Source organism: Ovis canadensis, chromosome Y, assembly GCF_042477335.2.
Source record: "Ovis canadensis isolate MfBH-ARS-UI-01 breed Bighorn chromosome Y, ARS-UI_OviCan_v2, whole genome shotgun sequence".
NCBI lineage: Eukaryota > Metazoa > Chordata > Mammalia > Artiodactyla > Bovidae > Ovis > Ovis canadensis.
The window spans coordinates 8355702-8380975 of record NC_091271.1 but is presented as its reverse complement, the minus strand read 5'-3'; the positions used below and the strand labels follow the sequence as shown (position 1 = coordinate 8380975).

The 25274-nt window shown below is 41.3% G+C and overlaps 1 protein-coding gene across 1 annotated transcript in view; it reads left to right on the top strand.

Moving 5' to 3' along the window:
- Window positions 1-25274, top strand: part of LOC138431431 (zinc finger Y-chromosomal protein) — a 125917-nt gene that overhangs the window by 81377 nt on the left and 19266 nt on the right. Inside the window, exon 9 of the mRNA XM_070289556.1 lies at window positions 9449-9573. Coding sequence (XP_070145657.1) covers window positions 9449-9549 — 101 coding nt within the window. The 3' untranslated portion in view covers window positions 9550-9573. The remainder of the gene's footprint in view (window positions 1-9448; window positions 9574-25274) is intronic.

Sequence of the window (25274 nt, the reverse complement as noted above, 5' to 3'; positions counted from 1 at the left end):
TGGAGTTCAAGGTCAAGACATACAGTGACTGCTCCTTCACAGACCGCCATTTTCTGTTTATGTCTTCACATGATAGTAGAGTGAGGGAGATACGAAGAAGGGCATATTTTCACTTGTGAGGGCTATATCCTCATGACCAAATTGGGTCCTAAAGGCCCCACCTACTAATACCATCACATTGGAATTAGCTAGCACATGAAAACATAATAATTTTATGGTGTCACAGTTAAGGGAAATTTGAAAAAATGATTGGGACATTCAGATTTTTATTGAGATAAAATTGACCCAATATGTGTCAGGGTTTTTTTTTTTAAATATTTATTTTTATTTACTTATTCGGCTCTACTGTTTGTTAGTTGGGTCATGTGAGATCTAGTTCCCTGCCTAGGGATGGAACCTAGGCCCCCACATTGGGAGTGCAGAGTCCTAGCCACTGGACCACTGGGGATGTCCCTAAGTCACTTAAAGTGTACAGTTGGCCTTTAATTCATAAACAGTGCTCTGCAACCATCACCTCTATTTTGTTTCAAAAGTCTTTGATTTTGAAAATAAGGATCTTGAAGTTCTTCCACTTTACAGGAACATGTATTTGTCTGATAGCTCAAACCATAAATAATTTAAATTTGAGTTAAAAATTATTGAAATGGTGAATGTTACTTTGTCATAAGTCAGATGAGACCGTGGCAACTGAATAACTTATTTATAATACACTACTTTATAAATGGGCATCCCAGGTGGTTCCGAGGTAAGGAATCCACTGGCCAGTGGAGAAGACTCTTCTTGCTTAGAGAACCACTCGGACAGAGGCCCTGGCTGGCTACAGTTTGGAGGGTCCCAGAGTTGTACAGAACTGACCATGTACACAGACACACATACAGCCTTTATAAGTAATACCTGATGAGATTACCCACTCCAGTGTTCTTTTGCTTTCCTAGTAGATCAACTGGTAAAGAAACCACCTGCAATGCAGGAGACCTGTACTGGTTCCCTGGGAGAAAGGAACAGCTTACCAACTGAAGTATTCTGGCCTGGAGAAGTCCATGGACTGTGTAGTCCATGGGGTTGCAAAGAGTTGGACACAACTGAGCGAGTTTTGCTTTTCAGATCCCTACTTCCCAGATAATTTATAGCTGTATTATCTGAAATTAAAGTCTACAACCAGTTGATATCTTAAAAGATACACTATTTCAGAAGTTATTTTTGAACTGCCAGCCAAGATGTCTAGTATCAGCATTACTTAGAAGCATGTTGTATAATCAGTCATGTCCAACTCTGTGACTCCATGGACTTGTGGCACACTAGGCTTACGATCCTTTCAATTACCTTCCAGAATTAAGTCAAATATGTCCATTGAGTTGATGATACAACCCAAACAGCTCATCTACTGTTGCCTACTTCTCCTGCCCTCAATCTTTCCCACCATCAGGATCTCTTCCACTGAGTCGGCTCTTCACATCAGAGGGCCAAAGTATTGGAACTTCAGCATCAGTGCTGAATGAATAATCAGGACTGATTTCCTTAGGATTGACTGGTTTGATCGCCTTGCAGTCTTAAGATAGCACCACAGTTGGAAAGCATAAATTTTTGCTGCTCAGTCCTGTATGGTCCAACTCTCCATCTGCTACCTCACCCAACCCCGATCTATTTTCCAAGAAATGATGGGACCAGGTGCCATGATCTTTTTTTGAATGTTTTTTGAAGGCTTTTTCACTCTCCCCTTTCATTTTCATTAGGGGGCTGCTCTTTAGTCCATTTTCTGCTACTGGTCTTCTGCTATTTGTTTTCTGCTGTTAGATCTTCTGGGTTGGGAAGAGCTGCTGGAGAAAGGGATGGGCTACCCACTCCAGTATTCTTCGGCTTCCTTTGTGGCTTAGCTGGTGAAGAGTCCACCTGCAAGGTGGGAGACCTAGAATTGATCCCGGGCTTGGCTACCCACTCCAGTATTTTGGCCTAGAGAATTCTGTGGACTGTATAGTCCATGGGGTTGCAAAGAATCAGACATGACTCAGTGACTCACTTTTGCTGTTAAGAGTTGTGTCATCTGCATGTCTGAGAAGATGGATACTTTTCCCTGCAGTCTTAATGCCAACTTCTGTTTCATCCATCCTGGCATTTCACATGGTGTACTCTGTATATATGTTAAGTAAGCAGAGTGACAGTACACAACCTTGACAAACTACCCAGTTTTGAGCCAGTCAGTTGTCCCATGTCTGGTTCTCACTGTTGTTTCTTGTCAGGCATACAGGTTTTTCAGGAGACAGGTAAAGTGGTCTGGTATTCACATCTCTTTCTAAAAAAGAATTTTCTACAATTGGGATCCACAGAGTCAAAGGGTTTAGCCTGGTCAGTGAAGCAGAAGATGACGTTTTTTTTGAAATTTTCTTGCTTTTGCTATGTTCCAACAGATGTTGGCATTTTGATCTGGTTCTGTTGCCCCCCCCCCCTTTTTTTTTTTTTTGCTACTTTTTTATTTGCTTAAAAATAGATTCACTTTAGTAAAATTTTTACTATACTTTTAAAATTTAATTTATTTATTTATCGTAATTGGAAGCTAACCACTTTACAATGTTGTAGTGATTTTTGCCATACATCGACAAGAATAAGTCATGGTTATACATGTGTCCCCCCATCCTGAACCTCTCTCCCCATCCCATCCTTCAGGGTTTGCCCCACTGCACTGGATTTGAGTGCCCCTTTCATGCATCTAACCTGGACTGGTGATCTAATTCACATATGGTAATATACGTGTTTCAGTGCTGTTCTCTCAAATCATCCCACCCTCACCTTGCACAGAGTCTAAAGGTCTGTTCTTTATATCTGTGTCTCTTGCTGTCTTGCATATAGGGTCATCATTACCATCTTTCTAAATTCCATGTATATATGTATTATATTGTATCAGAGTTTTTGTTTCTGACTTCACTGTATAATAGGCTCCAGTTTTATCCACCTCATTTGAACTAACTCAGATGTGTTCTTTTAATACTTGAGTAATTTTCCATTGTGTATATGTACCACTGGTTTCTTATCCATTCATCTGCTGATGGACATCTAGGTTGCTTCCATGTCCTGGCTATTGTAAACTATGCTGTGATGAACATTGGGGTACATGTGTCTCTCTCTGTTCTTGTTTCCTCAGTGTGTATGCCCAGCAGTGGGATTGCTGTGTCATATTGCAGTTCTATTTCCAGTTTTTAAGGGAGTCTCCACACTATTCTCCATTGTGGCTGTACCAGTGTGCATTCCCACCAACAGTATAAGAGAGTTACCTTTATCTGCATCCTCTCCAGCATTTATTGTTTGTAGACTATTTGATGATAGGCATTCTGGTCAACGTGAGATGGTACCACATTGTAGGTTTAATTTGCGTTTGTCTGGTAATGAGCTATGTTGAGCACCTTTCATGCATTTGTTAGCCATCTGTATATCTGCTTCAGAGAGATGTCTGTTTAGTTCTTTGGCCCATTTTTTGATTGGGTCATTTATTTTTCTGGGATTGAGCTGCATGAGCTGCTTGTGTATTATTGAGATTAATTATTTGTCAGATGTTTCATTCACTATCATTTTCTCCCATCCTGAAGGCTGTCTTTTCACCTTGCTTATAGTTTCCTTTGTTGTGCAAAAGCTTTTAAGTTTAATTAGGTCCCATTTATTTTTGCTTTTATTTCCTTTACTCTGGGAGGTGGTCATAGAGGATCCTGCTGTGATTTGTGTTGGAGAGTGTTTTGCCCATATTTTCCTCTAGCAGTTTTATTGTTCCTGGTCTTACTTTTAGATCTTTAATCTATTTTGAGTTTATTTTTGTGTATGCTGTATGAAAGTGGTCTGGTTTCATTCTTTGACAGGTGGTTGACCAATTTTCCCGGGTCACTTGTTAAAGAGATTGTCGTTTCTCCATTGTATATTTTTGCCTCCTTTGTCAAAAATAAGGCATCCACAGGTGAGTGAATTCATCTGTGGGCTTTCTGTTTTGTTCCATTGATCAATGTTTATGTCTTTGTGCCAGTACCATACTGTCTTGATGAGTGTAACTTCATAGTATAGCCTGAAGTCAGGCAGGTTCATTCCTCCAGATAGACTCTTTCTTAAGATTGTTTTGGCTCTTTGAGGGTTTTTTTTTTTTTTTCATTTCCATACAAATTGTGAAATTATTTCTTCTAGCTCTGGTAGCTTGATAGGGATTGCATTGAATCTATAGATTGCTTTGGGTAGTATACTCACTTTCACTATATTGGTTCTCCCAATCCATGAACATGGTCTATTTCTCCATCTATTTGTGTCATCTTTGATTTCTTTAATCAGTGTTTTATAGTTTTCTGTATATACATCTTTTGTTTCTTTAGGTAGATGCATTCCTAAGTATTTTATTCTTTTTGTCACAGTGGTGAATGGGATTATTTCATTAATTTCTGTTTTCTCATTGTTGGTGTATAGAAATGCAACAGATTTCTGTGTGTGTATTTTATATCCTGCAGCTTTGCTATATTAATTGATTAGCTCTAGTAATTTTCTGGTGGTGTCTTTAGAGGATCATGCCATCTGCAAACAGTGAGAGTTATACTTCTTTTCCAACCTGGATTCCTTTTATTTCTTTTTCTTCTCTAATGCCTGTGGCTAAAACTTCCAAAACTATGTTGAATAATAATGATGTTAGTGGGCACCCTTGTCTTGTTGCTGACTGTAGGGGAAATGCTTTCAGTTTTTCACCATTGAGGATAATGTTTGCTGTGGGTTTATCATATATGGCTTTTAGTTATGTTGAGGTATATTCTTCCTGTGCCTGCTTTCTGGTTCTTTTTTTTAAATCATAAATGGATGCTGAATTTGGTCAAAGACTTTCTCTAAATCTATTGAGATAATCATGGTTTTTATCTTTCAATTTGTTAATGTGGTGTATCACATTGATTAGTGAATATTGAAGACTCCTTGCCCCCCTGCCACTGTCGTATATCATGATATATGATCTTTTAAATATGTAGTTGGATTCTGTGTTGTTGTTTTTTTGTGTGGCATCTTTGTCTGGTTTTGGTATTAGGGTGATGGGTGGCCTCATAGAATGAGTTTGGCAGTTTATCTTCCTCTGGAGTTTTCTGGAAGAATTTGAGTGGGATAGGTGTTGCTTTTCTCTAAATTTTTGGTAGAAGTCACCCATAATGACATCTAGTCCTGGTCTTTTGTTCGTTGGAAGATTTTTTATTACAGTTTCGATTTCTGTGCTTGCGATGGGTCTGTTAAGATTTTCTATTTCTTCCTGGCTCAGTTTTATAAGGTTATAGTTTTCTAAGAACTTGTCCATTTCTTCCAAGTTGTCCATTTTATTGGCATATAGTTGTTGACAGTAGTCTCTTAGGATCCTTTGTATTTCTGGGTTGTCTGTTGTGATTTCTCCATTTTCATTTCTAATTTTGTTGATTTGATTCTTCTCCCTTTTTTTCTTGATGAATCTGGCTAATGGTTTGTCTGTTTATCTTCTCGAAGAACCAGCTTTTAGTTTTGTTGATTTTTGTTAGTCTCCTCTCTTTTTTTTTTCATCTATTTCTGCCATAATTTTTTATGATTTCTTTTCTACTAACCCTGAGGTTCTTCATTTCTTTTTTTTTTTCTATTTTTTTTTTAGATGTAAAGTTAGGTTATTTATTTGATTTTTCTCTTGTTTGTAGAGATAAGCTTGTATTGCTGTGAACCTTCCCCTTAGCACTGCTTTTACTGAATCCCATAGGTTTTGGGTTATCATGTTTTCATTTTCATTTGTTTCTATGTGTATTTTGATTTCTTCTGTGATTTGTTGGTTATTCAGGAGCATGATGTTTAGGCTCCATATGTTTGTATTTTATATATATATATATATTTGCTGTACTTGACATCTAATCTTACCACATTGTGATCAAAAAAGATAATTGAAATGAGTTCAGTTTTTTTGAATTTAGCAGTGGTAGGTTTATGGCACAGGATGTGATCTATCCTGGAGAATGTTCTGTGTGCACTTGAGAAGAAGGTGAATTTCATTGTTTTGGGGTAAAATGTCCTATAGATATCAATAGGTCTAACTGATCCATTGTATCAGTATCACTTAAACTTTGTGTTTCCTTGCTAATTTTCTTTTTGGTTGATATATCCATAGGTGTAAGTGGGGTATTAAAGTCTCCCACTATTATTGTGTTACTGTTAATTTCCCTTTTCATACTTGCTGGCATTTGCTTTGCATATTGTGGTGCTCCCATGTTGGGTGCATTTATAATTGTTATATCTTCTTGGATTGATCCTCTGATCATTATGTAGTGTCCTTCTTTGTCACTTTTCACAGCCTTTATTTCAAAAGTCTGTTTTAACTGATTATGAATATTGCTACTACTCCTTTCTTTTGGTCTCCATCTGCATGCAATATTTTTCGGCCCTTCACTTTCAGTCTGTGTGTGTCCCTTGTTTTGAGGTGGGTGTCTTGTAGCATATATAGGGGTCTTGTTTTTGTATCCATTCAGCCAGTCTTTGTCTTTTGGTTGGGGCATTCAACCCATTTACATTTAAGGTAATTATTGATAAGTCCCTTGGACTGCAAGGAGATCCAACCAGTCCATTCTGAAGGAGATCAACCCTGGGATTTCTTTGGAAGGAATGATGCTAAAGCTGAAACTCCAGTATTCTGGCCACCTCATGCGAAGGACTGACTCATTGGAAAAGACTTTGATGCTAGAAGAGATTAGGGGCAGGAGAAGAAGGGGACGACCGAGGATGAGATGGCTGGATGGCATCACTGGCTTGATGAACCCGAGTCTGAGTGAACTCTGGGAGTTGGTGATGGACAGGGAGGCCTGGCGTGCTGCAATTCATGGGGTCTCAAAAAGTCGGACACGACTGAGCGACTGAACTGAACTGATAAGTATGACCCTGTTGCCGTTTACTTTATTGTTTTGGGTTTGAGTTTATACACCCTTTCTGTGTTTCCTGTCTAGAGAAGATCCTTTAGCGTTTGTTGGAGAGCTGGTTTGGTGGTGCTGAATTCTCTGAGCTTTTGCTTGTTTGTAAAGTTTTTGATTTCTCCTTCATATTTGAATGAGATCCTTTCTGGGTACAGTAATTTGGGCTGTAGGTTTTTCTCTTTCATTACTTTAAGTATGCCCTGCCTTTCCTTCTGGCCTGAAGAGTATCTATTGAAAGATCAGCTTTTATCCTTATGGGAATCCCCTTGTGTGTTATTTCTTGGGTTTCCCTTACTGCTTGTAATATTTGTTCTTTGTGTTTGATCTTTGTTAATCTGATTAATATATATCTTGGGGTGTTTCACCTTGGGTTTATCCTGTTTCAGACTCACTGGATTTCTTCGAAATGGATGAATATGTCCTTCCCCATTTTAGGGAAGTTTTCAACTATTATCTGAAGTATTTTCCCATGATCTTTCTTTTTGTCCTCTTCTGGGACTCCTATGATTTGGATGTTGGGGCATTTAACATTTTCCCAGAGGTCTCTGAGGTTGTCCTCTTTTCTTTTTTCCTCTCTCCATTTATTTCCACCATTCTATCTTCTGCCTCACTTACCCTGTCTTCTGCCTCCATTGTTCTACTGTTGGTTCTCTACATAGTGCTTTTGATCTCAGTTGTTGCATTATTCATAATTGATAGACTTTTTAATTTCTTCTAGGTCCTTGTTAAACATTTCTTGCATCTTTTCAATCCTTGTCTCCAGTCTTTTTGTCTCCTAACTTCATTTTGTTTTCAGTATTTTGGAACATCTTTACTGTCATTATTTTGAATTCTTACTCAGGTAGACTGTCTCCTCTTTTTGTTTGGTTTGATGGGCATTTATCATATTCCTTTACCTGCTGAATATTTCTCTGCCTTTTCATTTTGTTTAGATTGCTATGTTTGGGGTGACCTTTTTGTATGCTGGAAGTTTATGGTTCCTCTTTATTGTGGAGGTTACTCCCTGTGGGTGGGTTTGGACGAGTGTCTTGTCAAGGTTTCCTAGTTTGGGAAGCTTGCATCTGTGTTCTGGTGGGTAGAACTGTATCTCTTCTCTGGATTGCAATGAAGTGTTCAGTAGTGTAGTTGGGGTATCTGTGTTTGGCATGACTTTGCATAGCCTGGATTAGATGCGCAGGGCTGTCTTCCAGTAGTGCTGGAGAATGAGTGTGGCTTGTCTTGCCCTGCAACTTTTTGGCTCTTGAGGGAGCTGGGTTTCAGTGTAGAGGAGGATGAGCTCTTGTCGATTAATGTTCCCTGGAATCAGGAGTTCTCTGGTGTGTTTGAGTTTTGTGTTTAAGCCTCCTGCCTCTGGCTCTCAGTCGTCTTATTACTGTAGACTCAAGACTTCTTAATCCATACAGCACAGATGATAAAACATCTAGATTAATACTGAAAAGATTCTCAGTGAGGGACACCCAGAGAGGTTCAGAGTTACATGGAGTAGAGATGGAGGAGGAGGGAGATAGAGGTTACCGGAGGAGAATAGGGCAAGTAAAAAGGGGAGAGTGCAGGTTAGCCAGTAATCAACTTTGTTATGTGCTCTCCACAGCCTGGAACACCAGAGAGATTCACAGAGTTAAATAGCAAAAAGAAGGGGGAGGAATGAGATGGAGATGACCTGGGAGAAAATGGAACATCAAAAGGGGAGAGAGCAGTCAAGCCAGTAATCACATCCCTATGTGAAAATGGATACTGAAGATTTGATTCTTAAAGGTACAAAATTGATATCAAATAGGAAAATGGAAAGATAAAAAATCTAGATTAGAGGTTAGACTCTCAAAAAGTACAAAATCAAAAATTACAAAATACATATGAAATTTTTTTTAAGAATAGGGTCTTCTTTTTTTGCAAGGTAATAGGTTATAAAAATGAAAAAGTAATAAAAATAGAAGAAAATTAAAAAATGATAATAGTAAAAATATATATATAGGAATTTTTCTCTAGCTGTTGTGGGCAGTGTGGGGTCAGTTCACTTTCAAATAGTTCCTTGTTCCAGCTTGTACTTCTCCTCAAGGTCTACAGGCCTCTTCCAATGCTTAGTCAATGTTAACTACAGAGTTTTAATCTGTTTTATCTGTCACTTCTAGAGCAGTTCCCTCTTTGCTTATTTTGGCGTCTTCTCTTTCCAAGTCTCTTCAGTGTCTAATTTCCACCCTGACACAAGGGGCTGAAGGTGGTTGCTTATTTAGGGTCCCTTGTTCAGTTGTATTGTGGGGAGAGGAGAACACTGGAAACAAATATCACTGGAGTGTGTGTGTGGGAGGCGGGGGCAGTGTTCACAGTGTATGGACCACACTGAGTTTGCCCTAGATCACAGTGGCGTGTGCTTTCTGGGTCTACATGGCTCAGGCTCCAGGTTGCTCTGCAGGGGTACTGTCCAAATTGAGCCCTATGCTTGGTGCACATCCCAGGTCTAAGCTGCTCAGGTTCAGGTTCTCAGGTACTCTGCATAGGCACGGACTCAGTTGTGCATGCATTTTGTGTCTTCCCAGGTCTGAGCAGCTCAGAAGACCAGGTGCTTGGTGAGCGCACTATCCCAGGTGGGCCATGCATCTTAATCACCTCCCTGGTCCAGGCCGCTCAGTTTCCCTGATGCACCACGGGAGCACCGTCTCAGGTGTGTTGTGTGTCTCCTCTGAGGATCTGATCTCAGGCCGCAACCCTCCTGGCAGGTGTCAAACTGTTCAGGATCTGAGGATGACTTTTTGGCAACTGGGAGCCTGCTCACCGTTTGGTGAAGGATGACACTCTCTGGTGTCAAGATTGCCCCTTGCCTTTTGGCTCTGGCTGCTACTTGCCTACCTCTCTGCCTCTGGCAGTAGGGGAGGGGCCTATATGCACCTGGCTATCTCTTCTTTGGTGTTCACTCAATGCTTTTTTCTATCAGCAGGCCAGGTTGTACGTTAGGTTAGAGCCTTCTTCAGGAAAGTTCTCTCTCTTTTTTTTTTTCCCTCTCTCTCTCTCTCTTTTTTTCTCTCTCTCTCACAGTTGCTATCTCATGTTAGCTCCCTCAGATTGTGCTCAGGGCATTCAGGCCAGCTCCTTACCCTAAGTATGCAACCTGTGCCTCCACTCACTGGTGGGGGTCGAGTGCGTCTGGGCTACTTTACTTCTCTTTTGGGAGTTGCAGTTAGGCGCCTATTCTGTGGTTTTGTTTTGCTTTTTCTACCAGTTATGTTTGCCTCTGAGATTCCAGAACTCCTCACAGACCCACCAGTGAGAGGATTTCCTGCTGTTGGGAAACTTGTCCTCCTCCTTGACTCCCTCTCCAGGATGAGTCTCTGCCCCTAAGTCTTTTGTCTCTCTTTTTGTCTTTTATATTTTGTCCTACCTCCTTCGAAGAGATTGGGCTGCCTTTCTGAGTGCCTGGTTTTCTCTGCCAGTGTTCAGAAATTGTTTTGTGGAAGTTGCTCAGCAGTCAGATGATCTTTTGATAAATTTGAGTGGGGCGGGGGAGATGTCTTATTCCTCCATCATGTTGGGATTATCCTTCTGCATTTTCTAAATCCAGTTTGTATATACAGAAGTTCTTCCTTCGTGTAACATTGAAGCCTACCTTGAAGGATTTTTAGCATTACCTTGCTACCATGTGAAATGAATGCAGTTGTGCTGCAGTCTGAAAATTCTTAGGCATTGCCCTTCTTTGGGATTTGAATGAAAACTGAACTTTTTCAGTCCAGTGGCCACTGCTGAGCAGTTTTCCAAATTTGTTGGCATATTTAGTACAGCACTTTAACTGAATCATCTTTTAGGATTTGAAGGAATTCCATTACTTCCACTAGCTCTGTTCAGAGTGATGCTTCCTAAGGCCCACTTGACTGCACACTCCAGGATGTCTGGCCCTAGGTGAGTGATCACACCACCATCGTTATCTGGTCCATTAAGACCTATTTTGTACAGTTCTGTGTATTCTTGCTACCTCTTCTTTATCCCTTCTGCTTGTTAGGTCCATACAATTTCTGTTATTTATTGTGCCCATCTTTGCATGAAATGTACCATTGGTATCTCTAAGTTTCTTGAAGAGATCTCTAGTCTTTCCCATTCTGTTGTTTTCTTCTTTCTTTGCATTAATCACTGAAGAAGGCTTTCTTACCTCTCCTTGCTATTCTTTGGGACTCTGCATTCAGATGAGTTTATTTTTCTATTCCTCATTGCCTTCTGCTTCTCTTTTCTCAGCTATTTGTAAGTTCTCCTCAGGCAATTATTTTGCCTTGTTGCCTTTTTTCCCCCTTGGGGATGGTTTTGATTACTGTTTCTGTACAGTGTTATGAACCTCCACCCATAGTTTTTCAGGCACTGTATCAGATCTAGTTGCTTGAATATATTTGTCACTTTTGCTGTATAATATAAGGGTTTTAAAACTTTTATTTATTTTAATTGGAGGAATATTGCGATGGCTTTTGTTTATATACATGGAATTTAGAAAAATGGTACTGGTAATAGTACATACAGGGCAAAGGAGACAGATGTAGAAAACAGACTTCTGGACTCAGTGGGAGGCAAGGGCAAGATGATTTGAAGAGTATAGCATTGAAATATGTACATTACAATATGTACATTACAGTGGATGACCGTTGTGAGTTAGATTCATGAAGTAGGGCACCCAGGACCTGTGCTCTGACAATAAGGGCTTTGCTTTAGGTCATATTGTGCATGAGCCACAGCCAGATCTTGTTTTTGCTGGCTGTATACAGTTTCTCCATCTTTGGCTACAAAGAATATAATCATTCTCATTTCAGTATTGACCATCTGGTGAAGTTCATGTGTTGAATCATCTGTTGTGCTGTTGGATGAGGGTGTTTGCTATGACCAGTGCGTTCTTTTGGCAGAACCCTTTTAGCCTTTGCTTCATTTTGCACACCAAGGCCAAACTTGCCTGTTACTCCAGCTATCTCTTGACTTTGTACATTTACATTCCAGTCCCCTATGATGAAAAAGGCATCTTTTTTTGGTGTTAGTTCTAGAAGGTCTTTTAGGTCTTCATAAAACCATTCAACTTCAGCTTCTTCAGTATTATGGTTGGGTATGGACTTGGATTACTGTGTTATTGAATGGTTGCTTTGGAAATAAACTGAAATCATTCTGTCCTTCCTGATGTACCACTGAAGTACTGCAGTTTGAATTCTTGTTGTCTATGAGGGCTACTCCATTTTTACCAAGGGATTCTTGCCCACAGTCATAGACATAATGGTCATCTGAATTAAATTCAACCATTCCTGTCCAGTTTAGTTCACTAATTTGTGAAATGGCATTGTTCCTTCTTGCCACTTTCAATTTACCTTGATTCATGTACCTAACATTCCAGTTTTCTATGCAGTATTGTTCTTTATAGCATCAGAGTTTATTTTCACCATCAGACACTTGGACAGCTGGGTGTCATTTCCACTTTGGCTCAGCCTTTTCATTCTTGCTGGAGATATTCCTCCACTCTTCTCCCATAGCATGTTGAAGTAGGATATTCTCCAGTAGCATAGCCCCACTTAATAACCTGTGGGTTCATGTTTCAGTATTCATATCTTTTTGCATTTTCATACTGTTCATGGGCAGTTAATCTATGACAAGACAGTTCTTTTTTTTTTGTAATAATTCTACATATGTTCTTTTTTTTTTTTACTTTATTTTGCTTTTCAATACTGTGTTGGTTTCGCCATACATTGACATGAATCAGCCACGGCTGTACATGAGTTCCCAATGCTGAACGCCCCTCCCACCTTCCACCCCATATCATCTCTCTGGATCATCCCAGTGCACCAGCCCCAGGCATCCTGTTTCCTGTATTGAACATAGACTGGCGATTTGTTTCTTACCTGATAGTATACATGTTTCAATGTCGTTCTCCCAAATCATCCCACCCTCTCCCTCTCCCACAGAGTCTAAAAGTCTATTCTATACATCTGTGTTTCTTTTGCTGTCTCGCATAGAGGGTTATCATTACTATCTTTCTAAATTCCATATATATGTGTTAGTATACTGTATTGGTGTTTTTCTTTCTGGCTTACTTCACTCTCCAGTTTCATCCGCCTCATTAGAACTCATTGAAATATATTCTTTTTAATGGCTGAGTAATACTCCATTGTGTATGTGTACCACAGCTTTCTTATCCATTCATCTGCTGATGGACATCTAGGTTGCTTCCATGTCCTGGCTATTTATATAATAGTGCTGCGATAAACATTGGGGTACAAGTGTCTCTTTCAGTTGTGGTTTCCTCAGTGTGTATGCCCAGCAGTGGGATTGCTGGTCATAAGGTAGTTCTATTTGCAATTTTTAAAGGAATCTCCACATTGTTCTCCAGAGTGGCTGTACTAGTTTGCATTCCCACCAACAGTGTAAGAGGGTTCCCTTTTCTCCACACCCTCTCCAGCGTTTATTGCTTGTAGTCTTTTGGATTGCTGTCATTCTGACTGGTGTGAAATGGTACCTCATTGTAGTTTTGATTTGCATTTCTCTGATAATGAGTGATGTTGAGCATCTTTTCATGTGTTTGTTAGCCATCCGTATGTATGACAAGACAGTTCTACACAATATTGGGAAGACAGTCTCTTCAACAAGTGGTGCTGGGAAAACTGGACAGTTACATTTATAAAACAAGCAAATTAGATCCTTCTTTATATGCAAAAATCAGTTCAGTTCAGTTGCTCAATAGTGTCCGACTCTGCAACACCATGAATCACAGCACACCAGGCCTCCCTGTCCATCACCAACTCCCACTTTACTCAAACTCATGTCCATCGAGTTGGTGATGCCATCCAGCCATCTCATCCTCTGTCATCCCCTTCTTGTCCTGCCCCCAAACCCTCCCAGCATCAGGGTCTTTGCCAGTGAGTCAGATCTTCGCATGAGGTGGCCAACGTATTGGAGTTACAACTTTAGCATCAGTCCTTCCAATGAACACCCAGGCCTGATCTCCTTTAGGATGGACTGGTTGGACCTCCTTGCAATCCAAAGGTCTCTCAAGAGTCTTCTCCAACACCACAGTTCAAAAGCAAATGTATTAAGTGAGTTCAAAATATATTAAAGACCTGAATGTGAGGCCAGACACTATAAAACTGCTAGAGGAAAATAAGAAGAACACACTCTGACATAAATCTTTTCAGCCTATCTCCCAGAATAGCAGAAGTAAATACAAAGAAATGGAACCTACTTAAACTTGAAAGCTTTAGCACAGCAAAGTTATATGGCTGATCCTGTTCATGATGCCAGTTGTCTTTCTGCTCACACTGTTTGCACTGTTCACTAAACTTAGTGTAGACAAGGCACAATCTAAGAGTCTGGAAGAAGACTCAAGGAGTAGGAATCTTAATGTAGGAACTGCAAACACATTTATTCTCTCCTGGCTGGCACAGCAGGTATAACACAGTCTCTCCCCCTGATTGATGCAGCAGCCATGACAGCTATAATGTAACCATACATAACCTCATGCAACATAACCATGTTGTTGGTTCAGTGTTGCCCTGTTGGTACAGCAGCCAGGGCTTTCATGGTGAAACTCATAGAAGTGTGCTGCACAAAGTAGACTGTGATTTCAGCGGTTGTATAACCATGCCAAGTCATTATTTACAGAACATGAGGTGAGAGGGCCTGACTGGCACCATCTTGTTACTTTCCCCACATTCTACCTGCTCAGGGTCTTTTGACCCACAGATTATGCAAGTTCTGCCTTCTACAGCATCTTTCTAGTGCACAGTGCTGCCACTTGGACCCACATCCTGCAACAACAATAGAGGCTACAACAACAGACGACTAGGATGTAAGCTATACCCTCAAAACAGTAAAAAACCAACACCAGCCATCTCCTCAAATGCATGTTGCAGTGCTTACCTTCATGGAGCTAGGAGAGCTACCCACCACATATGGAGTGCCTTATTCTACAGCCAAATCAACCAACTCTGCCTGAGTATATGGTTGATTTGTTTGAACTCAGTCACATTGTGGGCCCCTTGAGGATGCCACTCCCCACCCTGGGCCATAGGCTGCTTATTCTTCACTTTCTGCTGTACAGGCCTCTCTGCCAAGTGGGGACATGCAGCCTTGCAGTGTTCATCATCGTCCCTCATTACTTCATTGACCGAGGTCCTTGGTTCATCAAGGCCACACATCTCTTGGTACAGTGTGTGTGTATACACTGTTGTAGCTGTTATCTCTGTAGTGCATTTACTTGTGCAGCATCATGGAAAGCACTATCCATATTCACCTTCAGAAGAGTCAGGAAAACCCACCCCATGGTGCCAGTGGCAATCTGTGCTGCCTTGTTGGTGAACAGAAACTCACTGCCTGGAACACCTTTCAAATGCTATCTGGTGACCCATCCACCACCTCCCAGTCTTCCACTGGAGCCCATGCCATGAGAATTTGGCTACGTGGTACCGCGTACATATGCCCCCTTCCTTCTGAACCTCCCTCACATCTCCCTCCCCATTGCACCCCTCTACATTGATACAGAGCCACTGTTTGAATTTCCTGAGCCATATAGCAAATCCCTTTGGCTATCTATTTTACACATGGTATCCAAAATTACTGCAAATGTTGACTGTAGCCATGAAATTAAAACACCATTATCCTTGGAAGAAGTTATGACCAACCTAGATAGCATATTGAAAAGCAGAGACATTACTTTGCCAACAAAGGTCCATCTTGTCAAGGCTATGGTTTTCCCAGTGGTCATGTATGGATGTGAGTTGGACTGTGAAGAAAGCTGAGTGCTGAAGAATTGATGCTTTTGAACTGTGGTGTTGGAGAAGACTCTTGAGATTCCCTTGAACTGCAAGGAGATCTAACCAGTCCATTCTAAAGGAGACCAGCCCTGGGATTTCTTTGGAGGGAATGATGCTAAAGTTGAAACTCCAGTACTTTGGCTACCTCATGCGAAGAACTGACTCATTGGAAAAGACTCTGATGCTGGGAGGGATTAGGGGCAGGAGGAAAAGGGGACGACGACAGAGGATGAGATGGCTGGATGGCATCACCAACTCGATGGACGTGAGTTTGAGTGAACTCTGGGATTTGGTGATGGACAGGGAGGCCTGGCGTGCTGCGATTCATGGGGTCACAAAGAGTCGGACACGACTGAGTGACTGAACTGAACTGAATATAATTTCCATGTTACTATTTTTCATACATCTCACCCTCCTCCCCCTCCCCACCCTCTCCTTCCCCTCCATAAAACTATTCTCTCTCTGTTTCTCCATTGCTGCATTGTAAATATATTATTCTGCGCCATGTTTCTAGGTTACATATATATGCATTAGAATACGATATTTATCTTCTCTTTCTGATTCTCTTCACTCTGTATAATAGTTTTTAGTTTCATCCAGCCTATTACAACTGGCTCAAATATGTTCCTTTTTATAGCTGAGTCATATTCCATTATCATAGCTGCTTCATCCATTCATCTGACAGTGGGCATCTAGGTTTATTCCATATTCTAGCTACTGTAAAAACTAGCTGCAATGAATAATGGGATACATGTGTCCTTTTCAATCTTGGTTTCCTCAGGGTGTATACCTAGGAGTGGGATTACTGGGTAATATGGTGATTTTATTCCTGGATTTTTAAGGAATCTCCATAACGTCTTCCATATTGGCAGTATCAATTTACTTTCCCAACAACAGTGCAAGAGTATTCCCTTTTCTTCATACTCCCTCCAAAATTTATTGTTTGATAGATTTTTTGATGATAGCCATTTTGACTGTTGTGAGGTGATACCTCACTGTAGTTTTGATATGCATTTCTCTAATAATGACTTATGTTGAGCATCTTTTCATATGTTTGTTAGCCATCTGCATGTCTTTGGAGAAATGTCTGTTTAGGTCTTTTCCCCACTTTTTGATTGGGGTCTTTGTTTTCGTGGGATTGAGTTGTATGAGTTGCTTGTATATTTTGGAAATTAATTCTTTGTCAGTTGTTTCATTTGCTACTATTTTCTCCTATTCTGAGGGTTGTCTTTTCATCTTGTCTATAGTTTCCTTTGCTGTGCAAAAACTTTTAAGTTTAATCAGGTCCCACTTTTGTTTTTATTTCCATTACTGTAGGAGGTGGGTTATAGAGGATCTTGTTTGATTTATATCATCGAGTGTTCTGCCTATGTTTTCCTCTGAGAGTTTTGTAATTTCTTGTCTTATATTTAGGTCATTAATCCATTTTGAATTTGTCTTTGTGTATGATGTTCGGAAGAGTTCTAATTTCATTTTTTACATGCAGCAGTCCAGATTTACCAGCACCATTTATTGGACACGCTGTCTTTGCCCCAGTGTATATTCTTGCCTCCTTTGTCAAGAATAAGATATCCATACATGCATGGGTTTATTTCTGAGCTTGCTTTCTTGTTCCATTGATCTGTATTTCTGTTTTTGTGCTAGTACCATACTGTCTTGATGACTGTAGCTCTGAAGTATAATCTGAAGTCAGGAAAGTTGATTCCTCCAGCTCCATCCTTCTTTCTCAAGACTGCTTTGGCTATTTGGGGTCTTTTGTGTTTCCATATGAATTGTGAAATTTTTTGTCCTAGTCCTGTGAAAAATACCGTAAGTAATTTGATAGGGATCATATTGAATCTGTAGATTGCTTTTGGTAGTATAGTCATTTTCATGATATTGATTCTTCCTACCAGGAACATGGAATGTCTTTCCATCTGTTCATGTCATCTTTGATTTCTTTCATTAGTGTCTTGTAATTTTCTGTGTACTTTTGTCTCCTTCAGTTCAGTTAAGTCGCTCAGTCGTGTCCGACTCTTTGCGACCCCATGAATCGCAGTATGCCAGGCCTCCCTGTCCATCACCAAATCCCAGAGTTCACTCAGATTCACATCCATCGTGTCATGTGATGCCATGCAGCCATCTCATCCTCTGTCGTCCCCTTCTCCTGCCCCCAATCCCTCCCAGCATCAGAGTCTTTTCCAATGAGTCAGCTCTTCCCATGAGGTAGCCAGAGTACTGGAGTTTCAGCTTTAGCATCATTCCTTCCAGAGAAATCCCAGGGTTGATCTCCTTCAGAATGGACTGGTTGGATCTCCTTGCAGTCCAAGGGACTCTCAAGAGCCTTTTCCAACACCACAATTCAAAAGCATCAGTTCTTCGGCACTCAGCTTTCTTCACAGTCCAGCTCTTGCATCCATACATGACCACAGGAAAAACCATAGCCTTGACTAGACAGACCTTTGCTGGCAAAGTAATGTCTCTGCTTTTGAATATGCTATCTAGGTTGGTCATAAATTTTCTTCCATGGAGTAAGCGTCTTTTAATTTCCCAGTCTGGAACCTTCATTCCAGAAATAAAGAGCTTGTACTCAGAAGCATGCTTTTGTCCACTATTGATTTGTGTTTCATAGCGCCTAACAAGGATCTCTCGGACACTGCTCTTGAGTTTACTGTTCACGACTAAAGAGCTTGAATTCTGCAATGTGTAACACTAGTAGTAACCCTACCTTCTGTAGTATGCATCCTATAAATACTGTGCCTGTGCTCTAATCACCCTTGAGTTTGTACTCTGGAACAAATGCCATGGGTACTCAGCCCACATTCTAGAACATCCAAGGCGGTTCTCTCTGTTTTACCGTCTTCTGTTTGCTGGTCTCTTCAGTGTCTAATTTCCTCCCTGACACAAGGGGGTGCTGGTGGACATTTGTTTAGAGTCAGTTGTTCAGTAGTACTGAGGGTTTCCCTGGTGGCTCAGAAGTTAAAGCGTCTCCCTCCAATGCAGGAGACCCAGGTTCAATCCCTGGGTCAGGAAGATCCCCTGGAGAAGGAGATGGTAACCCACTCCAGTATTCTTACCTGGAGAATCCCATGGACTGAGAAGCCTGGTAGGCTACAGTCCATGGGGTTGCAAAGAGTCAAACACGACTGAGCGACTTCACTCACTGTGGGGAGTCAAGGCTATGGTTTTTCCTGTGGTCGTACATGGATGTGAGAATTGGACTGTGAAGAAGGCTGAGCACCGAAGAATTGATGTGTTTGAACTGTGGTGTTGGAGAAGACTCTTGAGAGCCCCTTGGACTGCGAGGAGATCCAACCAGTCCATTCTGAAGGAGATCAGCCCTGGGATTTCTTTGGAAGGAATGATGCTAAAGCTGAAAGTCCAGTACTTTGGCCACCTCATGTGAAGAGTTGACTCATTGGAAAAGACTCTGATGCTGGGAGGGATTGGGGGCAGGAGGAGAAGGGGAAGACAGAGGATGAGATGGCTGGATGGCATCACTGACTTGATGGACATAAATCTGAGTGAAGGAGTTGGTGGTGGACAGGGAGGCTTGGCGTGCTGCGATTCATGGGGTTGCAAAGAGTCGGACACAACTGAGCGACTGAACTGAACTGAACTGAACTGTGGGGAGGAAGGGACACTGGAAACAAACAACACTGGCTTGTGCTTGCAGTGTCTTGGCCACACTGGGTTTGCCCCCACTCATGGTGTGTGTGCTTGCCCTGTCTACACTGCTCATGCTCTAGGTTGCTGTGCTGGGAACTATCTGAGGCTGGCCCTGGGTGGTATGCACTTCCCAGGTTTAAGCCACTTAGGTTCAGGTACTCAGGTAGTCCTCAGAAGTACAGACTCAGCTGGGCCTGTGTTTTGTGCCCTTCCCCGTTCTCAGTGATCACGTGCTTGGCGAGTGCAGTCGCTGTGGCTTATCGCCTTCCCCATCCCTGCCTCTGGGTTTTCTGGGTGTACAGCCGGTGCACCTTCTCAGGTGGATCTTGACTGTCCAGAATCCCAAGAAGTCCTAATTAGCAATGAAAAATGCTTGCAGTTTGGTGGATAATGCCTCTCTGGGGCCGCAGTTGCCCCCTTCAGGCTCTGGCTCCCTGTCACTGGAGGGGGATGGTCTGCAACCAGCCAGCTCTGTTCAGTCCTTTGTTCTATGAGCGACCCTGACCATGTCTTAGGTTAGGGCTTTCTGCATAGCTCTGGTCGGTCCTTTGTTCTGTGAACAGGCCTGGTGGTATCTTAAGTGGGTGAGTGAGTGAAGTCTCTCAGTCGTGTTTGACTCTTTGCGACCCCGTGGACTGTAGCCTACCAGGCTTCTCTGTCCGTGGGATTCTCCAGGCAAGAATACTGGAGTGGGTTGCCATTTCCTTCTCCAGGGGGTCTTCCCGACCCAGGGATTGATCGTGGGTCTCCCTCATTGAAGGCAGACGCTTTAACCTCTGAGCCACCAGGGAAGCCCCCCTGGTTAGGGCTTTTCACGTGGTAGCTATCCCACAGCCTGGTTTGCTGTCTCAAGTTAGTTCCCTCAGATTGCCTTCGGGGCATTCAGGCTGGGTCCTTCTTCTAAGCAGTGCAGCCCATGCCTCCCTGCCCAGTCCCCACATGCTAGTGGCAAATGCAGGCGTCTGCGCTGCTTCTCTGCTGAGGGAGTTACCGTTGGGCATGTAATCTGTGGGTTATACTTATGTATTTAGTTTTCCTCCCTGTCATGTTGCCCTCTGTTGTTCCAAGGCTCACCATAGACTCAGCTGTGAGAGTGTTTCCTGGTGTTTGGAAACCTCTCTTTTTAAAACTTCCCTTCCCAGAACAGAGTTCTGTCCCTACCTCTTTTGTCTCTTTTTGTCTTTTATATTTTTTTCTTATCTCCTTTCGAAGACAGTGGGCTGCTTTTCTTGGTGCCTGATGTCCTCTGCCAGCATTCAGAAGTTGTTTTGTGAAATTTACTCAGCGTTTAAATGTTCTTTTGATGAATTTGTGGGCGAGAAAGTGGTCTCCCCATCCTATTCCTCACCATCTTAGGACCGCCTCCAGGACCCTACTCTTGAACTGGCATTTCACAACTATTGAGCTTGAAATCAGAAACACGTGTCCCACCACTACATCTTCTTTATTTTAAAGTCTGTTTTGCCTGATATGAGGATTGCTACTTTAACTTTTTTTTTTTTGCTTTCTATTTGCATGGAATATATAGCTTTCCTCTCACTTTGAGTCTATATCTGACTTTAGGTCTAAAGTGGTTTCTTGTAGACACCATATATATATATATAGGTCTTGTTTTTGTATCCATTCAGCTATTCTGTGTCTTTCAGTTGGAGCATTTAATCCATTTACATATAAAGTAATTATTGATATATATGCTCCTGTTGTCATTTTCATAATTGCTTGGGGTTGACTTCGTAGATCTTTTTCTCTTCTTGTATCAATTGGTTATATAAGTTCCTGTAACATTTGTTTTGAAGCTGGTTTGATGGTAATAAATTCTGTTAACTTTCATTTGTCTGAAAACAAACTTTTGTTTGTCTGTTAACTTTTGTTTGTCTGTTTTATTTCTCCATCAGTTTTGAATGAGATCCTTGCTGGGTACAGTAATCTCGGTTGTAGTTTCTTCACTTTCACTACTTAAAATATATCCTGTCATTCCCTTTTGGCCTGCAGAGTTTCTCCTGAAAGATCAGCTGTTAAACATATGGGGTTTCCCTTGTGTGTTACTTGTTGCTTTTCCCTTACTGCTTTTAATAATCTTTCTTTGTGTTTAATCTTTGTTAGTTTGTATCTTGGCATGTTTCTCTTGGCATGTATCTTGGCATCCTGTATGGGACTCTTTTTGCCTCTTAGGTTTGATTGACTGTTTCCTAATTCTCCATGTTGGAGAATTGTTCAGCTATAATCTTTTCAAGAATTTTCTCATACTCTTTCTTTTTCTCTTCTTCTGTGAATTCTATTATTTGAATGTTAGTGCTTTTGATATTGTCCCAGAGGTCTTTGAGACTATCCTCGGTTCTTTTCATTTTTTTTCTGGTACTTAATTTTGCTCTTCAGAAGTTATTTCTGCCATTTAATCTTCCAGCTCACTGACTTGTTCTTCTGCTTCAGGTACTCTGCTACTGATTCCTTCTAGAGTATTTTTAATTTCAGTAACTGTGTTATTTGTCTCTGTATGATTATTCCTTTTTTGTTTTTTAAGATAAAAAGTAATTTCTTTAAAAGGGATATTTCAGAGTGTGAATTACAACATTTTCATAAATTTCAGCATAAAAATAAAACCAAATATTATACTTGCAACTGATAGCTTTGGGCACATGAATAAATGTACTTGTATCTTTTTAAAATATAAATTTATTTATTTTAATTGAGGCTAATTACAGTATTGTAGTGGTTTTGCCATGCATCGACACGAATCTGCCACAGGTGTACATGTGTTTCCCATCCTGAACCCCCCTCCCTCCTTCTCTGTACCGTCCCTCTGGGTCATCCCAGTGCACCAGCCCCGAGCATCCTGTATCATGCATTGAACCTGGACTGGCGATTCATTTCACATATGATAATATACATGTTTCGATGCCATTCTTCCAAATCATCCCACCCTCGCCCTCTCCTACAGAGTCCAAAAGACTGTTCTATACACCTGTGTCTCTTTTGCTGTCTCGCATACACAGTTATCGTTACTATCTTTTAAAATTCCATATATATGTGTTAGTATACTGTATTGGTGTTTTTCTTTCTTGCTTACTTCACTCTGTATAATAGGCTCCAGTTTCATCCACCTTATTAGAACTGATTCAAATGTATTCATTTTAACGGCTGAGTAATACTCCATTGTGTATATGTAGCACAGCTTTCTTATCCATTCATCTGCTGATGGACAGATGGTTGCTTTCATGTCCTGGCTATTATAAACAGTGCTGCGTTGAACACTGGGGTACACGTGTCTCTTTTGATTCTGGTTTCCTTGGTGTGTATGCCCAGAAGTGGGATTGCTGGGTCGTATGGCAGTTCTATGTCGAGTTTTTTAAGGAATCTCCACACTGTTCTCCATAGTGGCTGTACTAGTTTACATTCCCACCAACAGTGTAAGAGGGTTCCCTTTTCTCCACACCCTCTCCAGCATTTATTGCTTGTAGACTTTTGGATCGCAGCCATTCTGACTGGTGTCAAATGGTACCTCGTTGTGGTTTTGATTTGCATTTCTCTGATACTGAGTGATGTTGAGGATCTTTTCATGTGTTTGTTAACCTAAAGTCAGGAACAAGACAAAGGTGCCCACTCTCTACTATTCTCTACTGCCCACTCTCTCTACTAGTGCCCATCACTACTATTCAACATAGTTTTGGAAGTTTCAGCCGCAGCAATCAGAACAGAAAAATAAAAGGCACCAGATTGGAAAAGAAGTAAAACTCTCACTGCCAGAATATGGAAAGGCCCAAACGCAACAAGATGAAAAGGCAGAGAAATACCCAGTAAGTAAAGGAATGCCCACCAAACTAAACAAAAGAGAAAGAGATAGGAAATTTACCTGATAAAGAATTCCAAATAAAGATAGTGAAAATGATCCAAAATGTTGAAAACAAAATGGAGTTATAGATAAACAGCCTTGAGACAAGAATCTAGAAGATGCAAGAAATGTTTAACAAGGACCTAGAAGAAATAAAAAAGAGTCAATATATAATTGAACAATGCAATAAGGAGAGCAAAAACACTCTGGAGGTGCAACAATAGAATAACTGAGGCAGAAAGTAGGATAAGTGAGGCAGTAGAAATAAATAATACAGAGAGGGAAAAAGAAGAGACTTAAATGAAGACAATCTCAGAGATCTCTGGGAAAAAGTTAAATGCCCCAACATTCGATTCACAGGAGCCTCAGAAGAAGACAAAAAGAAAGACCATGAGAAAATACTTGAGGAGAAAACAGTTGAAAACTTCTCTCAAATGGGGAAGGAAATAGCTACCCAAGTCCAAGAAACACAGAGTCCCAAACAGGATAAGTTCAGTTCAGTTCAGTCGCTCAGTCGTGTCCGACTCTTTGCGATCTCATGAATCGCAGCACGCCAGGCCTCCTTGTCCATCACCAACTCCTGGAGTTCACTCAGACTCAAGTCCATTGAGTCAGTGATGCCATCCAGCCATCTCATCCTCTGTTGTCCCCTTCTCCTCCTGCCCCCAAATCCCTCCCAGCATCAGAGTCTTTTCCAATGAGTCAGCTCTTCCCATGAGGTGGCCAAAGTACTGGAGCTTCAGCTTTAGCATCATTCCTTCCAAAGAAATCCCAGGGCTGATCTCCTTCAGAATGGACTGGTTGGATCTCCTTGCAGTCCAAGGGACTCTCAAGAGCCTTTTCCAACACCACAGTTCAAAAGCATCAATTCTTCGGTGCTCAGCCTTCTTCACAGTCCAACTCTCACATCCATATATGACCACAGGAAAAATCAGAGCCTTGACTAGACGGACCTTTGCTGGCAAAGTAATGTCTCTGCTTTTGAATATGCTACCTAGGTTGGTCATAACTTTTCTTCCGAGGGGTAACTGTCTTTTGATTTCATGGCTTCAGTCACCATCTGCAGTGACTTTGGAGCCCCCCCAAAATAAAATCTGACACTGTTTCCACTGTTTCCCCATCTATTTCCCATGAAGTGATGGGACCAGATGCCATGATCTTCGTTTTCTAAATGTTGAGCTTTAAGCCAGCTTTTTCACTCTCTTCTTTCACTTTCATCAAGAGACTTTTTAGTTCCTCTTCACTTTCTGCCATAAGGGTGGTGTCATCTGCATATCTGAGGTTATTGATATTTCTCCCAGCAGTCTTGATTCCGGCTTGTGTTTCTTCCAGTCCAGCGTTTCTCATGATGTGCTCTGCATAGAAGTTAAATAAACAGGGTGACTATACAGCCTTGACGCACTCCTTTTCCTATTTGGAACCAGTCTGTTGTTCCATGTCCAGTTCTAACTGTTGCTTCCTGACCTGCATACAGATTTCTCAAGAGGCAGGTCAGGTGGTCTGGTCTTCCCATCAATTTCAGAATTTTCCACAGTTTGTTGTGATCCACCCAGTCAAAGGCTTTGGCATAGTCAATAAAGCAGAAATAGATGTTTTTCTGGAACTCTCTTGCTTTTTCCATGATCCAGTGGATGTTGGCAATTTGATCTCTGGTTCCTCTGCCTTTTCTAAAACCAGCTTGAACATCAGGGAGTTCACGGTTCATGTATTGCTGAAGCCTGGCTTGGGGAATTTTGAGCATTACACTACTAGCATGTGAGATGAGTGCAATTGTGTGGTAGTTTGAGCATTCTTTGGCATTGCCTTTCTTTGGGATTGAAATGAAAACTGACCTTTTCCAGTCCTGTGGCCGCTGCTGAGTTTTACAAATTTGCTGGCATATTGAGTGCAGACCTTTCACAGCATCATTAAGGATTTGAAACAGCTCAACTGGAATTCCATCACCTCCACTAGCTTTGTTTTTAGTGATGCTTTCTAAGGCCCACTTGACTTCACATTCCAAGATGTCTGGCTCTAGATTAGTGATCACATCATCATGATTATCTGGCTTGTGAAGATCTTTTTTGTACAGTTCTTCCGTGTATTCTTGCCACCTCTTCTTAATATCTTCTGCTTCTGTTAGGTCCA